The sequence below is a fragment of the Mizuhopecten yessoensis genome, unplaced genomic scaffold (genome assembly GCF_002113885.1).
Source record: "Mizuhopecten yessoensis strain PY_sf001 unplaced genomic scaffold, ASM211388v2 scaffold8149, whole genome shotgun sequence".
NCBI classification, from domain to species: Eukaryota; Metazoa; Mollusca; class Bivalvia; order Pectinida; family Pectinidae; genus Mizuhopecten; species Mizuhopecten yessoensis.
Genome location: NW_018407403.1, coordinates 739,914 through 757,552, shown reverse-complemented (window position 1 = coordinate 757,552; position 17,639 = coordinate 739,914). Strand labels below are relative to the sequence as shown.

The 17,639-nt window shown below is 37.3% G+C and overlaps 2 protein-coding genes across 6 annotated transcripts in view; both read left to right on the top strand.

The window, feature by feature from the left end:
- The window catches only part of LOC110455184 (prenylated Rab acceptor protein 1-like), a 13,101-nt gene extending 6,348 nt beyond the window's left edge, over nt 1-6,753 (top strand). For both annotated transcript variants that reach the window (XM_021505165.1, XM_021505164.1), the window contains 3 exons: nt 1,409-1,506; nt 2,574-2,675; nt 3,176-6,753. In XM_021505165.1, the coding sequence (XP_021360840.1) occupies nt 1,409-1,506; nt 2,574-2,675; nt 3,176-3,270 (295 nt within the window). In that variant the 3' untranslated portion in view covers nt 3,271-6,753. The remainder of the gene's footprint in view (nt 1-1,408; nt 1,507-2,573; nt 2,676-3,175) is intronic.
- Nucleotides 6,754-13,601: 6,848 nt separating this feature from the next.
- Nucleotides 13,602-17,639, top strand: part of LOC110455149 — a 25,374-nt gene continuing 21,336 nt past the window's right edge. For 2 of the 4 annotated variants that reach the window (XR_002463425.1, XM_021505113.1), the window contains exon 1: nt 13,602-13,838. The gene's annotated coding sequence lies outside the window, so the exon portion shown is untranslated. The remainder of the gene's footprint in view (nt 13,839-17,639) is intronic. The other 2 variants (XM_021505111.1, XM_021505112.1) reach the window with 2 other exon arrangements.

Sequence of the window (17,639 nt, the reverse complement as noted above, 5' to 3'; positions counted from 1 at the left end):
TCATTTTGCTACTTAACAATATGAAATGTAACTGCGTACTGAAATGAAATACAAATAATAAATTTATTTCTATACTTATATCTATATTTCAACTAGGGTATAGAACAAGGTTAGTTACAAAATATCAATCTTCTTCATAGAGCCACATCACTTAGGCATTTGACTAAGTTCACTTCCGGTTTTGAGGGTTGAAAAACATCAGAAAATATGTATTCTGTTTATGTCATGTTTCGGTTAATATCATGTTTTTCTCTGACAAATGGGAAGTGATATCAAGAGGAATCTACTGTATCACCATACTAGCCGGAATTACTTTTTATGGGAATCCCCTTGTCATGGCGAACTGAAAAGTTCCCGGTATTTGCAAAAAATATCAAAGTTTATAAAATCTTTGTATCGATCTCTACCAAATTTGGAAGGAATGTGATAAAAGCAAGACTACACACTTGTGTTTTTCCAACGAATCAGAAAGCACTCATTTATTGCGCGCACTCGTGAATATATTCGTCCGCACAATAAACTCGAGCTTTCTGATTCATTAGTGTGGTCTTGCATATGAAGCCCCAATATAGTTTGACAAATGTACCTTATGTCATAGCTTCAGATAGGACTTTTCCATAACAGCTTAAACATTGCCTTAGCTTCCTTATGAGGAACTTTATAAGGAAGTAAAAAACTTTTGGTTAACTCATTCATCCCTGAAGACACATTTAACTCCTCCAATTCAAAGATTTGAATAATTCATTACAAAATATCAGGAATGAAGGATGTTTTGAGAAACTGTTGAAGCCTGTCCCTCTATGATTACCTGTGCAACGATTATGTTTTTGGTACTTTGAAAGTTTATCCCTACATATTTATACTGGACTTGCCCAGTCTTTAATTTCAAACATGACTTTAGGGGTGAATGTTTTTATCATTGATAACCCCATCACTGGATGTTTTATGTGACAGGTGTGAAATTATCCATTATGATGTCACAATAACCTGGTACAATGTACAATAAAATAATTACGGATGTTTTTCGTCTGAATTACCATAAAAAGTGATAAAGATGATCATATCATACTCACTTCCATCTTAGTATACGACTGTAATTTCATGTAATACAGTGATTGGAACAAAACTGACAATATTCATTATTTAATTTTGTTTGATCTGACTGAAAGTTTACCATTACCGGTATGTAAAGGGAAATTGATTGAAATGCCTGAATTGAATAAGAAAAATGTTTTTTAATGAAATAGTTTGTTTTCGTGGAGATATACTATTGCAAATCATTATGTGCGAAATTTAATTAAAAAAAACGAGTCTGTCAAGCTATTTTAATACCTGTCTGTTGCCTTTGTTGAAAGCAGAATTACCTAGTTTACTCTGTATATATGTATATAATTTTTTCCTGTTGCAGACTTACCTCCCCTTTGTTACTCGTTGCCATAGCAGCATGTTTAGGAGCATGCTACATCATCAACATCAAGAACCAGGAGAAGAAGTTATCTATAATGGGTAAAGTTCACTATATCTGATCATTGTTTCCCCATATTACACCATATTTACAAGCTCAAGTTTGAAATTGAATATGTTATATTTTCAAATTTAAAATGATCAGCCTTTATGTTAGTAATTAGTCCTCTCAGTCCTGGGTTGCACATAAAAATGTAAGGCCATCACCAGAGATTTCCAATGTAGTCTGTCTTGGGACCACTGGTATATTTGTTCTCATTTCCAGTCTTTTTTTGTTAAGTTTTTCCCAATAGACCGCCTCCAGGTTTCGTTTGGTCTTCCTCTCTTACTTTTTCGTAGTGGTGTCCATCTCATTGCTACCCTAGGGATGGAATCTGGATTCATTCTGGAGACTTGTCCAATCCACCTCCATCTCTAACTCTGAACTACTTGTGACAGAGTAATGGTGTTTGTCCTCTGTTACAGCTCCTCATACTGTACTGCAATTATAGCTGATACAGTGGTACCTGTAGCCTTAACTCATTCACCCCTACATTCACATTTAAACCTTACCAAATCAAAGACTGGGCAAGTCAAGTTTAAATATGTAGGGGTTAATGAGTTAATAGGTAATAATGTAAGTATAGGTTTTATTTGAAGGTAAGGAGATAAATGTTATGTTATGCATAGGTGTGAACCCCTGAAACCTCCAATGAGGGAGATCATGCCACATTTCCCGTGAGGGAGATCATGCCACATTTTCCGTGAGGGAGATCATGCCACATTCCATGTGAGGGAGATAGTGCGTAAAATGTCACTGAAACTGCGTTGCTCAATTTATCTTTCCCTTTTGTTGTATCAAAATAACTCTAAAAAGCATTCATTTGATTCAGACACACCTGTTATGATGATTACACACACCCTGCAGTAACTAGGAGATTATTTGACCACAGGATGTAGATTTTGAGTTTGTGTGAGTTTGGACTTGAATGAGAGAGTTTCGAGGGAGATTGGTAAATTTTGGTCAAAATGAGGGAGTCTCCCTCATAATGAGGGAAGTTTGACAGCTATGTTATGATGTATTTGTGGGTAAGGAGATAAATGTTAACTGATGTATGCTGTATTTATAGGTAAGGAGCTAAGTGTTTCCCAGCAATATGGAGCCGTGGGCCTGTGCTCTTTCCCTCTGTTTTGGTTGGCTGGTGCCGGCTCTGCAGTTTTCTGGATAATTGGTAAGTATAAAAAACTTGAAAAAAACCTTAATATTCATTTTCAAATGTTCCATCACTTAATGTTCATTGTCAAATGTTCCATCACTTAATGTTCCTTGTCAAATGTTCCATCACTTAATGTTCATTGTCAAATGTTCCATCACTTCATGTTCATTGTCAAATGTTCCATCACTTCATGTTCATTGTCAAATGTTCCATCACTTCATGTTCATTGTCAAATGTTCCATCACTTCATGTTCCTTGTCAAATGTTCCATCACTTAATGTTCTCAAAGTCATTAACATGGGTTGTTATTTGTCAGATTGATCGTAAATCTAAAATGATCAGTATCTTTTCCAATTGTCATTTTGATTAAACACTAAATATTTGGAATGTGAAATGTCACCAAGAAATGGCACTAAAAGTTTGTAACGAAAAACATAACAAGGGTTTAAGTTACAGTTTACTGTTGACCATAAGATCATAAGATGTTATCATGGGATGGCTTTTGTTTTTTTCAGGTGCCTCATTTTTCGTGATAATGCTCCATGCCTCATTTTACACACATACTGAGGAGGGTGAGGAGGTAGATCTGGTGATGGATGAAGTTGTGTGATATCCTTCATCAACTAATTCACACCTGAAGACACATTTGAACTCTTCCAATTCAAAGGTTGGAATAGTTCATTATGAAATTTCAGGGGTGAATTATTTAAATAACGTCATGACGGAGGAGTTAAATGTGATACGAGGACAGTGTGAAGTTGACAAACGTGGAAGTGATATCGCTGTGATTTGTCATTCTTTGGAAAAGGAAAATGATCAAGACAAAACAGGAAGTCTCGTGTTGTGATGCAATAGATCTGTGAAAAATTGAAGAAATTTTCAGTAACTTAGCATATATTTTATAGAATGTTTTCTTTGCATATCTTTTTTTTCCTGGTTATATTCATTCTTCGCAATTAGGCTCGGTCTGAATTCAGTCGTAAAGAATGTCATATTGGTACAAATTTACCTTAATCTTTTCAATGCTTTGATTTTAGAAACATCTTTACTGTATAGAGCCATGGACTTTTTCAGGGTTAAACTTTCACATTTTTTCCCCTGAAACAAAATTCACAAGTTGAAATTCATGTGAGTATATATATTGAGACACATTTTAAAGCTATTTCACACTTCTTGTTTTCATTTGCATACAAAGGCCTAAGAGCTTTTATGTATTGCAAAACATTAATATGTACAAATAATATAAAAGTATGCCATAACCTTGTAAAGTAAACACAGGGATGTACATTTCTGCTAACCTGAAGCCTTCGACAAGTTTATTTTGTAAAAAATTTTTTTTTGCAGAAACAAATTCCATATTTTCTATGAAAATATAGGTAGGGCTAAAAGATTATTTTTCAAAATGTAGCCTAGTACTTAAAAAAGGAAAATTGTCTGCTCATGCATATATGAATGTTGCCCTATCTGTAGAATTGTTTGTCTTCATGTTAAGTCTTTGAAGATACAGTTGGGAGTAAACTTAACTTGGTATCTAGTGCACTTTGTAGTGAACATGTAGTGCACTAGACAAAAAATTGTAGTGCACTCCAGTTCACTACAGTGTTAACTCCAGTGCACTACAGTGTTAACTCCAGTCACTTTAGTGTTAACTCTAGTTCACTGACTTAAGTGTTAACTCAAGTGCACTACAGTGTTAACTCCAGTGCACTACAGTGTTAACTCCAGTTCACTTAAATGTTAACTCCAGTTCACTGACTTAAGTGTTAACTCCAGTTCACAAGCATGTGCACTGGAGTTCACATTTCTTAGTTGTTAACTCAAGTGTACTAGGCTACCAAGTTAAGTTTGCTTCCAACTGTATCAAGTTTAGAATAGATTGTTGGACATTTTTAATATCCTCTCTTTTTTTAATATTTATTTTTTTGATTTTGTAAATAATCAACTATTATGAATATATGTAATTTGTATATATGAGGGAATATACATACTTAACGTAAATTAAATTTACAGAATATATATTTATTCAGGATTAATATATTTCTATGTTAAACCTTTATCTGCTTGGTGTTAAGGAGATGATAAAAATAAAGATGACATTATGTAAATAATGATATTTTATAACATTCAATAAAATCTTGTTATACTGCCACCATTTGTGTAGAGACATTTTGGCATTATGAAGGGGGATGGTGGTACATTGAGGGAAATGTATGTATTTTATAAAACAAGAGAAAAGGACATTGAAATATGTTGGCAGTAAACAAGAGGGCATCTGAAATGAGGGCCAGTATAGCGAGGATTTATGAAATATATACATTATTCATGTACAAAATATAATTAAATCTCATAGATATGGAGTGTGTTGATATTAGTAAAATCGTTGACAACAGGTCTCCTTTTACGATATTTAGTTTTGATAAGCAGAGTGACAAAACAAACAAACAAAACAAAAGTAAAGAACAAACACATAATGAACAATATTTTTCATTATTTTTTAACTCTCAAATGAATTTATTTTTAACAGCAACTGGCTGAACATTTCCACCTAAATATTTCACCGGTTGTACAAGAACAGTATGTTTGATACATGTACACTTGTCACAAGGGCTGAAACGATATAGTGTACGACAATTTATCACATCATTATGAATACGGTATGATACGCATTATATTTTTGGAGGTCACAATACACCTATAATGTTTTTTCCAGATTTTGTCATTTCTGAATTTAGTCTACTCATATCGCTTCCAACATGGCCAGCTCCAGCTCGGCATGCACGTCGAAAGACGTGAAGTGTGTGAAACATTAAAGTCATGCCCCCTTTTGGACCAAGCCTATTTCCTGGTGGAATATTGCCATTAAAAATTTGCAACATGTCTTTTCGCTTTGCTTTTACTGTTACGCTATGTATCATGATGACCACAGTATCGTGACTCAAATCGTATCGTCTTGCTAGTGTACCGTTGCAGCCCTACTTGTTGCCAAATTGACCAAATCACAAGTGTCTATGGTCTGCCTGAAAACAATTTGATACAAACATCTTTCCCATTTTTTGACAGAAAGGTACTGACTAAAAATACCTGGATCCCTCCCTTAGTGGACAAGTAAAACATTTTCTCAAAACAGCATCCAGTCATTCATTCCCAAAACATCAATATGCATTCAAGCTACATGAAGGGTATCCCTGAAACAATTCATTACACATAAAGAAAAACAATCATATCTCCTACTGTGTATTTCTCAAATCAAAATCACGATTAAAAATACTTGAAGCACAATAGTGAATATTAAGTAACACTGTAATATATTATCCAGTTACTGGTTGGATGAGAGAGAGAGAGAAAATGAGAGAGAAGGAAAGAGAGACACTTGCAGTTGTATCTGCTACTGTGTATTTCTCAAATCAAAGTCACAATAAAAAAAAAACTTGAAGCACAAAAGCAAAAATTAAGTGACATGGGAATATAGTATCCAGTTACTGGTGGGAGGGGAGAGAGAGAAGGAGGGGTACAGTGGAACCTGCTGGAGAGACCACCTCTATTAACCCTTTCACCCTTGCATACCTCCAAATCAATGCACAGTAGATAGAGTCTACTTAAGTTATATAGAGATGAAAGGGTAAAGAGACTGCATGTTTAATGCGATCACTTATAAAAACATTCCCCATTGCAGTCATTTTCATGTTAAGTGAACCTGTATAAAGAGACCACCTGCAGAAAGAGACCACACTATCGACTTTCGGAAGCCGGTCTCTGAATGAAGTTTAACTGTATTATGTACATGTTTGACTAATATGTTTAAAGTTGGAACAGGTTTTGTCTCGTAGAGATTTGTTTTTGTTAAGAATTATACTGAATTGAAATATTGTAACATTGGCATGACCCAGGACCACACTGTGTAGTTCAACTCGCAGATGAAAACAAGATTAATTTATGTAGGTCAGTAGAACCTGGAGAAAGGAAAGGATAGATTATTTTATTTCTCTAAGATTTGCTGTCCAACTTTTTTTATTTTCAATTTCACCGAGTGTGTCGGTTTAACAGTGTTACAATGAGGGATAATTTACATAAATAAAAAAGAAAAACAAGCTTATGATCTTTTTATTTATTTTAATTTGTGTTTTAAAAAATAATTGATTGTTTGTATACTACATATACTTCCATTTCATACCTGTACCTATTTTGTCTGTGATTCAGGTGTTAACAGTTAACACATGTACATACAGGTACTACTGCCTTAAGTATTCCTCAATGTTAACTTTCATTGTAGGTGAAGGTGTGTCTTTTCTTTACTTCTCTCTTGAAATATGAAGGTAATACAGACACACAGGAGATTGCACCCTTACTTTGGTTTAATTTGGTTTAACGTCCTATTAACAGCTAACTTCATTTCAGGATGTGCATCCGTGTATGTAGTGTATGCGTGCTTGCGCGTGTGTATGCAGGAGACAGGGTAAAATGGTGTTCCTGCCTCCTTGTGATAGCGCGGTGCTATCTCACTGAAATGCCATGCTGAAGGCACCCAGCACCATATAGGTGCTCGGGTTCTGGATATGTGATATATTATCGCACCCCCTTATACTAATAAATATCCAGAACCCGAGCACCTTTGCCCAGCACAGCATTCCGCCCGGTCACATTATACTGACAACGGGTGAACCAGTTGTACATGTTGCCATTCCCCTAATGCTGAACATTAAGCAGGTAATAACAACTACCATTTTTAAGGACTTTGGTATGTCCCGGCATGGGGACAGAACCCATTGCCTTCCTCACCTGGGCGAACGCTTATATACAGTAAGCCAACAACTAAATTACACGACCTCAACCTTCTAGAAAATTAAGGGGAGGCAACTGTATGTATAAAACCTGCAGTGGAATTTTTTGCTCATGTGTTTTGCCTGGATTGGAACAGTGATGTTGAAAATAAAAAAAGGTGATGAATGGAGTATATTGTGTCCATTATAGCAATAACATTTCAATCATTAGTACTTTGATGAAAATAACCATTTATTTGGATGTAAAATTTGAGTTATTAGTGTAAACATTTAAACAAATATTTTATAAGAAAAAAAATGTCAGCTTAATTTTAGCTGATACCGCCACGGAATAAGATTAGTTATCTAAGTCTGTGATGTCAAGGTGTTTTTTTTCCGGGAACTCCGTCTTTCCTCCACCACCAAAACCTGGCACGTACTTAAATGACCATAGCTGTTAACAAACAAAAAGTGACGACAAGTAATTTATCCATTTGTCGCTTTGATTATTGACAATAACACATCGGTCCTATGCATGAACGTTAACGCCACATCAACACATAAGAATGTGGCTAGCGGCCAACTTACATAAGGTTAATGTACGGTTAATCAGTTAGATAGTTTTGGTGAATAAAGAAAAGGTAGAACATTAAAACCCCAACCAGTCATACTTCACGTAAAAATAAACATCTGATTTCTGTCCTTATTTCCAGGGATGTTTAATTATTTCAAAGATCAAATATGATCTTTTGTGAATGAAACCAATTTTCCTGTTAAACCTGTATACGCACCAAAAAGTGTTTTGATTGAATTAGTAGCTAGTTGATTTGCATAATTAAGCATCTTTTTAGCTTAGTATTGATCACTTTGCTTTTCCCTAAAACTATCGTACTTGCGACGACAATCGGGAACCGTCGGCACTTTCCGTAAACGAAAAAATAGTGCAGAAAGTGCCGACGGTTCCCGATTGGCTTGAGTTCTAGGTCTAATAACGAATAATGGGGAATATGTTTTCGTAATATTGGCCTTTAATTGAATTTTTAGGTCACCTGAGACAAAGTCTCAAGTGACCTATTGCGATCGCCTTTTGTCCGTCGTCGTCCGTCGTCCCTCGTGCGTCCGTAAACAATTTACATTTTCGACTTCTTCTCCAAAACCCCTAAACCAATTTCAATGAAATTTTGCAGAAACCTTCCATGGCCAAAGGTCAACTGAAATTGTGAATTATATGGTCCCCAGCCCCCAGGGGCCTGAGGGGTGGGGCCAAAAAGGGTAAAATTGACTAAAATTTCAAAAATCTTCTTCTCAAGATCCAGATATGGTAGAATCAAATACTCTACATAGATAGAAGGGTCAAAAGGTGCTTTACTAAAATTGTGAATTTCTTGACCCTGGGGTCTCACGTTTCCCCCTGGGGAGGGGGTAAACTTTACTATAGTTTATATAGGGAAATCACATTTTGGACCAACATTTGTTTAATTTCCATTGGAAGTAATTCAATTTGGGTTAGCATTATCAGTATTAGGTAGCAGTTTGATAGTATGCACCTATGAGCCCTGACTGACCCCCAGGGGCTGATGGGTGGGGCCAAAAAGGGTTGAATTGACTGAAATTTCAAAAATCTTCTTCTCAAGACCCAGATATGGTAGAATCAAATACTCTTCATAGATGGAAGGGTCTTAAGGTGCTTTACCGAAATTGTGAATTTCTTGACCCTGGGGTCTCACGTTTCCCCCTGGGGAGGGGGTAAACTTTACTATAGTTTATATAGGGAAATCACATTTTGGACCAACATTTGTTTAATTTCCATTGGAAGTAATTCAATTTGGGTTAGCATTATCAGTATTAGGTAGCAGTTTGATAGTATGCACCTATGAGCCCTGACTGACCCCCAGGGGCTGATGGGTGGGGCCAAAAAGGGTTGAATTGACTGAAATTTCAAAAATCTTCTTCTCAAGACCCAGATATGGTAGAATCAAATACTCTTCATAGATGGAAGGGTCTTAAGGTGCTTTACCGAAATTGTGAATTTCTTGACCCTGGGGTCTCACGTTTCCCCCTGGGGAGGGGGTAAACTTTACTATAGTTTACATAGGGAAATCACATTTTGGACAAACATTTGTTTAATTGCCATTGGAAGTAATTCAATTTGGGTTAGAATTATCAGTATTGGATAGCAGTTTGATAGTATGTGAATTTCATGAGCCTGGGGTCTCGCGTTTCCCCCTGGAGAAGGAGGGGGGGGGGGCAAAATTTGTTATGGTTTATAATGGCAAATGCTACTTTGAATATTACATGTTGATAACTTGATTGGAATTATAACCCTAAGTTGACAGTTTGATACTTTGTAAATTTTGAGCGTTCCCTAACCCCAAGGGCTGTAGGGTGGGGCCAAATGGAGTCTGTGTGCTAAAATAAAATTTCTTCATTTTCCTTGTTTAGAATCAGAGGTGCTAGTTTCAAATACTTTTCAGTCTTAAATCTGCATGCTAGATATTGAATAAGGTGTTTTTTTTGTTTTTTGTCACTTTGAATAATATTTCTGTTCATGTTAAAAACAAAAATCAACTCTCAGTATAAATATATCAGGTGACCGTTAAGGCCCATGGGCCTCTTGTTATGAAAATCGTTTACCTCTAGTTATTCGTTTTAAGTTATTGTATATTAACGTTTCCACTGCAAGTTCCTATATAGAAGCATTAATAGAAGAAACTGCGTTCATAGAGCTATGAACGCAATTTGATCAGCATCATTTTGAAGCTTTTCCTCCGGCCTCGATTAACACGAAGCAACCGAAAAAATCAAACTGTATTGGAAACTATAGGTTGATAGGATTTGGCAAACTCTCATTTTTAGGCTATTCAAATCACCCTGTGTCCATGGTCCGTCGTCCGTCCTTAAACAGTTCTTGTTATCGGTATTTCTATTAGAAATACCAAAGGGATCTTTCTCAAATTTTATGTGTAGGTTCCCCTTGGTCCTTAGCAGTGCAGGGCAACTTTTGAGACTGATCGGATAAACAACATGGCCGACAGGCAGCCATCTTGGATTTTGATAGTGAAACTTTGTTATCGCTATTTCTCAAGAAGTACCAAAGGGATCTTTCTCAAATTTGATATGTAGGTTCCCATTGGTCCTTAGCAGTGCAGGGCAATTTTTGAGACTGATCGGATGAACAACATGGCCGAGAGGCAGCCACCTTGGATTTTGATTGTGAAAGTTTGTTATCACTATTTCTAAAGAAGTACCAAAGGGATCTCTCTCAAATTTAATACGTAGGTTCCACTTGGTACTAAGCTTTGCAGGGCAATTTTTGAGACTGATTGGATAAACAACATGGCCGACAGGCAGCCATCTTGGATTTTGATAATGAAAGATTGTTATCGCTATTTCTCGGGAAGTACCACAGGGATCTTTCTCAAATTTTATATGTAGGTTCCCCTTGTTCTCTTGTTGTGCAGCAGTGCCTGAAATGGACGGTCGCCTGCTCGCCAATGGTGGTTTAAGTCTTGCTCGAGCTACCAAAAGTTGTCAAAAGTGAGGTAGTCACTGGCCCAACAAAAATAGTTTGGGTGACTGTCAAAAACTTAATGAATAAAAGAAATTATAGTCCCTTCCACATTAACTGGGTGCAGTACATTTTTCAGTTGTCATTACTTCGCTTTGAATCGAACTGTCCGTGATTTAGAAAATGTGATGATTTTCTTTTCAGATTTTCTATATGAATACTGCCAGTGTGTCTTCTTTGAAGTGCGAGTTTTGTGTATTTCTTTTTGGGAAGACCTGAATGGAGTGGATCATGTCAGGTTTTAACTGGGGTTGAAGAATATAATGTTTTATTCTGTTTTACATATTACAAACATTGTCATATTATATGTAATCTAAATGTGCTGAAGCATTATGTTAAATGCTGTGGAAATATTTCTTCCCAAAATTATTGGGGCCACCAATATGTCATTTGCCCAAAAAAATAATAATTGGGGCCAGGCAATGAAGGTTTGTTCGTACTATTTCTCAGGAATAACCTGCGGGAACTTTCTTAAATTTTATATGTAGGTTCCCCTTGATCCCTCGTTGTGCATGTTATATTTTGAGACTGATCATAAAAACAAAATGGCTAAAGGAAGAACTAAACAGATCTTTCTCATATTGCAATGATCGATTCTATTTCGTTCACATTAAGTACTGTACTAGTAAATATGTGAAATGACAAACTCACTTTGAAGGTTGGCTTTCATACACATCAGTATTAAGTTTAGATCAAAAGTTACCTCAAGGTGCATTTACTGTTAACATGACCCGATCAAAGAGATTAGAGGAAAGAAGAGAAAAGATCGAACTGACAAAGAACTAATGAAGATGGTACAATGGTGGGCGCCAAGATCCCTCTGGGATCTCTTGTTAGGTCACCTAGCCCAACGAAAATGCCATTAAAATTCGTATTTTACAAACATTTTACTTGACAATCTTAACTAGGGTCATTAAGAAAGGCTGAAAACAGAGACCTATATATTATATATTATGTGATATACGTCTATGCAGAAAACCTCTCAATCAAACACCAGTCAGGGACCCTAGAAAGTGCCGATGGTTCTCGAATGATAAACACATTGCGCAGTAAAACTTGGAAGAATGACATTTTTCAAGTGTATAAATCCCACCCCTGTTATTTACTTCCGCCTTATGTAAACTGTGAATGTATTTACTAACGATTTGCTGGTTTTCTCTCAGTTTGTTTGTTAGAATGGCAACATCACAAAGTGCATACAACCAAATATGTGATTTGTCATCATTTCCTTTGTACTTAATTCAAGGAAGGCATGATTAACTGTGAATAAGTGGAAAACTGGGCTATTTTAATTTGACAAATAAAATAAAGTTGACATTGATGACAACGTACATGATTACTGTCAAAAGTTAAGTGTAAGCTCTATACGCACTTCACGTTTTAGTCAAGAAGTTGTGAATTCTGCAGATATACGAGTAGTATTCATTTAAGATGAGTTATTATATTCTAAAAATAAAAGAATAAATAAATTACAATAACAACTGACATTTAAAAAGAAAGGTTTATTTACTTTTACTAAGCTCTGCTTTCCACAGAGAAAATGAGTTTGTATGATGTAAAGTGTATGTTAAACGATTAAGAAGCACCACTCCTACGAACACAATCCGTAAGAACCGAACAATATATTAACTGATAGTCCACCAGCAGAGTACGGCCAACCACGGGGACTGATAGTCCACCAGCAGAGTACGGCCAACCTCAGGGACTAATAGTCCACCAGCAGAGTACGGCCAACCTCGGGGACTGATAGTCCACCAGCAGAATACGGTCTAACTCAGGGACTGATAGTCGTCAAGCAGAATACGGCCAACCTCAGGGACTAATAGTCCACCAGCAGAGTACGGCCAACCTCGGGGACTGATAGTCCACCAGCAGAGTACGGCCAACCTCGGGGACTGATAGTCGTCTAGCAGAGTACGGCCAACCTCGGGGACTGATAGTCAAACAGCAGAGTACAATTAACCTCGGGGACTGATAGTCCACCAGCAGCGTACGGTAGAATTCAGGGACTGATAGTCGTCCAGTAGAGTACGGCCAACCTCAGGGACTGATAGTCCACCAGTTGAGTACGGCCAACCTCGGGGACTGATAGTCAAACAGCAGAGTACAATTACCCTCGGGGACTGATAGTCCACTAGCAGAGTACGGCCAACCTCAGGTACTGATACTCCACCAGCAGAGTACGGCCAACATCAGGGCCTGATAGCTCACCAGCAGAGCACGACCAACCTCAGGGACTGATAATCCACCAGCAGAGTATGGCCAACCTCGGGGATTGATAGTCGTCTAGCAGAGTACGGCCAACCCCGGGGACTGATAATTCACCAGCAGAGTACGGCCAACCTCGGGGACTGATAGTCCACCAGTAGAGTACGGCCAACCTCAGAGACTGATAGTTCATCAGCAGAGTACGGCTAACCTCGGGGACTGATAGTCAAACAGCAGAGCACGGTCAACCTCAGGGACTGATAGTTTACCAGCAGAGTCAACATCCTTTTGTTGGTTCACCCAAACTATTGGTTCACTACACGTTTAGCTCCAATAAGAATAATCATGCAAATATATTCTTAAAAAATATGATATTTATCATTTTTTTAGAACTTGAAATGATCCATCTACTTGAGCCTTTCCCGTTAGATCACGTACAGACGATGCGAGCCTCAGTTGTTTTCCGTTTACACTTGTATCTGGGTTGTTATCCTGGTGTTCTGTACTGCTACAGTAACTAACATTGACAGGGAGTTTATGTTTCACTGATACTACGATAGGGAGAATATACTACGCCTTACATTCAAAGGATGGGACATTCGCATGGGAGCTAGCCAAATTCGAACGTGTAGTCCAGAAGGCAAGGTAGGTAGATGCTATCTTTGTTCAAAATAATTGAAATTGGATGACTTGTGGGATGATTTGTGAATACAACATACGTGGTAGTACATGGTAGTATGTGTTAAGTGTTCACGATACCAGTTTAAACATTTACAGAGTACCTTTTATATATAGAATAGACGTTGGTGCTGCGTGTAGATACTCTGTATGGCAAGCCAACTTAACATTTATTCAAGGAGCAATGTCGATCCTGTATTTCAAAAAAATATATAAGATATCTTATATAGCATATGAGATATCTTATATCGTATATAAGATATCTCATATATGAGATATCTTATATAATATATAAGATATCTTATATACTATATGAGATATCTTATATAGAAATTAAATGAGATGCTCTATAAGATATCTTATATGATATATAAGATATCTTATATCGTATATAAGATATCTCGTTTAATTTTCTATATAAGATATCTTGTATAATATATAAGATATCTCATATAGTATATAAGATATCTTATATAATTAAAGTCTCGTTACTAAATAAGATATCTTATATATGAACGAGTTTTTAACAAAATGTCAAACATGAAGTCTCCCCGTCCGGAATATCTCGAGGATCTACGTAGGGACAGTAGGCTTGTTGTAACAACACGTGTTCCTGTCGCCGCCATTATGTCTGAGCCCACTTCAATAGTGCGGGAAATGGCAGCCTCTGCTTTGGCCGTTATAAGAGAGACAAGGCGAGCTAGGCCTAGGGAAAATACAACATCCGTACCATCCCTCTCCGCAATTGCGCCCAATGCAATCCTGAATGTGCTCCGAATGATTCTCGAGGGAGAAATTAGTTTCTGCTTTTTAATGCCACGAAATCTCATTCTATATCAGATATCTTATAAAGCAACGATATTTCAATTATATAAGATATCTTATAATATAGCTATATGAGATATCTTATAGCGGCCAAAGCAGAGGCTGCCATTTCCCGCACTCTTGAAGTGGGCTCAGACAAAATGGCGGCGACAGAAACACGTGTTGTTACAACAAGCCTACTGTCCCTACGTAGATCCTCGAGATATTCCGGACTGGGAGACTTCATTTTTCCACATTTTGTTAAAATCTCGTTCCTATATAAGAGATCTTATTTAGTTACGAGACTTTAATTAATAAAGATATCTTATATATTATATAAGATATCTTATATAGAAAATTAAATGAGATATCTTATATACGATATAAGATATCTTATATAATTCGATGAAATACAGGATCGACATTGCTCCTTGAATAAATGTTAAGTTGGCTTGCCATAATGATCCGCTACAGTGCGCGCTTCCAATCGTGCACTGTTATGACGCGTCCTCGGGTATTTCTATACAGGTAGCTCTATCGGAATCCCGTGTCTAAGAATATAATATTGTAAACAGACGAATTCAAGGCCATGGCTACTAATACATGCGTTTCACGATAAAGACTCAACAAAATGCGTATTTCGCGTTATGCTATATAAAACACCAGATCTTACAATCATTACCAACAAGTTTGAAAGGATTTAGTTTTCATTACTACTGCCTACGGCATGCCGTTACATGTTTTCTTAAAAGCACACATCTTGATTTTGTTCTTCCTTTACCTTGGAATGATAAAATTACATATAGTTTTCGAATTGCATGTCTTACACGTGTACTGCGCTCCTAACTTTGGGCTGCAGTCTTCCTGCATTTAAAACAAATGAGACTGACCTCGACGATGAATTTTCCCGCATGTTCGGTAATGTCTGTGATAATAACATTTCATTTATTTTGCTTTGCCTTTGTTTTTATTCTGACGTAACAATCCCATATATTTTGTATTTCGACATCGTTTGTTTGCGTTAAGATAATGAATAAAAATACTAGTGCCAATTGGAGGGTAAAATAATTCATAAATATTTGAAATGATGTCTCAACTACAAAACGTAGCTGTACAGTACACGCATACAGGGATTTGTTGACATGATTCCATAGAAGATAAATCAATAGGTATGTTATTTAAATATCAATAAAATGTTCTATTGATTTGAAAAATATTTTTCACTTAATTAAGGAAAATGATCACATGCCTAGATATTAAAAAAAAAATTAAAAAATGTGTATATGAATGTGGATTCGAACCTACACTGTTCACATTTTCTGCGTTACACATTAGGCTACATCGGACATAGACAAAAACGGAAATACAAACTGCTTTAACCCAAGAAACATCTGTCGCAGTTTTAAAAACTTGATCAACCCAGTTTTTCATTATTTTGAGCACTTTCCCAAAGGAGGACCACTTTTCCGTCATACGATTTGTTTTTACATATTACACATGGAATCAAAAAGTTTATTAAAAAGTTGGTCCTCGGATGGGAAAGTATTTGAAAGTATTTTTTTAGGAAACCCCTTCACTTTCATAGATATAGTGAATATGGCTATATTTGCAGTATTATATTAACAATACCGAATATCTCTACAGTTCAAAAATTCATATTCAATTGGTTTTATATTTATTCCATGCATTTTTGCTACTAAAGATTATTAACTCATCAATTTTTTTTTTCCGTTTTAAAAAATGCCGACTTAGGAAAATCCGGGCAGTTTCCCGCCATAGCCCTTTATAATATCAACCAACCTTTATTTATATAATAAAACTGACAGCCGAGGAAATGTAAACATTCCTAGAGTCAGAATAAAAGCTGTGTTTCTGTGTATCTGTGGTACAGGGATCCGTAAGTAAACTCATACATATACTAGCGGGAAAAAGAAACTGTGCATGTCTAAAATGTGTTATGAAAATAAATGTGTATGACATAGAATAACAAGGTTTTCAGGGACAATTTATTTGTTATTTATTAACAGTTGCATTCCATTTTCCACGTTATGGAATCAATACGTTCCGCTCAGGAGTGACGTAAACACAGCAGGGGTCAAAACTGAGTTCACAAAGTTAATACCACGTATGTCCACCGTTTGCCTGAATGCAAGCCTGGCAACGTCGACGCATGGAGCCTATCAGACGGTTCAAGAATGCTTGTGGGATGGCATTCCAGATCTGTACCAACGCTGCAGGCAAATCAGCCAACGTCACTGGTTGATTAGGTAATGCCCGTAATCTGCGCTTCATTTCATCCCAGACGTGTTCAATGGGCGACAGATCGGGGGATACAGCAGGACAGGGCAACACGGCAACGTTCTGCTGGGCCAGAAAGTCCATAGCGACACGAGCTGTGTGAGGTCTGGCGTTGTCCTGCTGTAGCGTAATGTGCCGTTGCTGCCCTTGCACGAATTGAACGACGTGGGTCCGAATGATCTCGTCACGGTAACGTAGCGCGTTTAAATTCCCGTTAATAACCACCAGAGGCGTTCTCCAATTGGCAGTGATGCCGCCCCAAATCATAACGCTGCCTCCGCCGAAAGAACGTCTTTGTAACACACACGCGTCACGGAAACGTTCTCCAATGCGACGATACACTCTGGAACGGCCGTCACTACTATCCAGGTGAACCCGCGACTCGTCCGTAAACAAAATGCCTGCCCAATCCCGTCGAGTAAATCGCAGATGCCTTCTGCACCAGTCCAGACGTGCTACACGATGACGTGGCAGAAGAACTGGGCGGATTGCAAGACGTCGCGGACGGATAGCTCGTTCACGCAATCGATTCCGTACAGTTCTCGGGCTTATTGGTAGCAACCCAGGGATTGTCCGTGCAGTCAAACTTGCCGTTTGGAAGCGATTTCTCAAATGGACAAGCCGAATATGGTTGTCCTGTTGACGTGACGTCACACGTGGACGTCC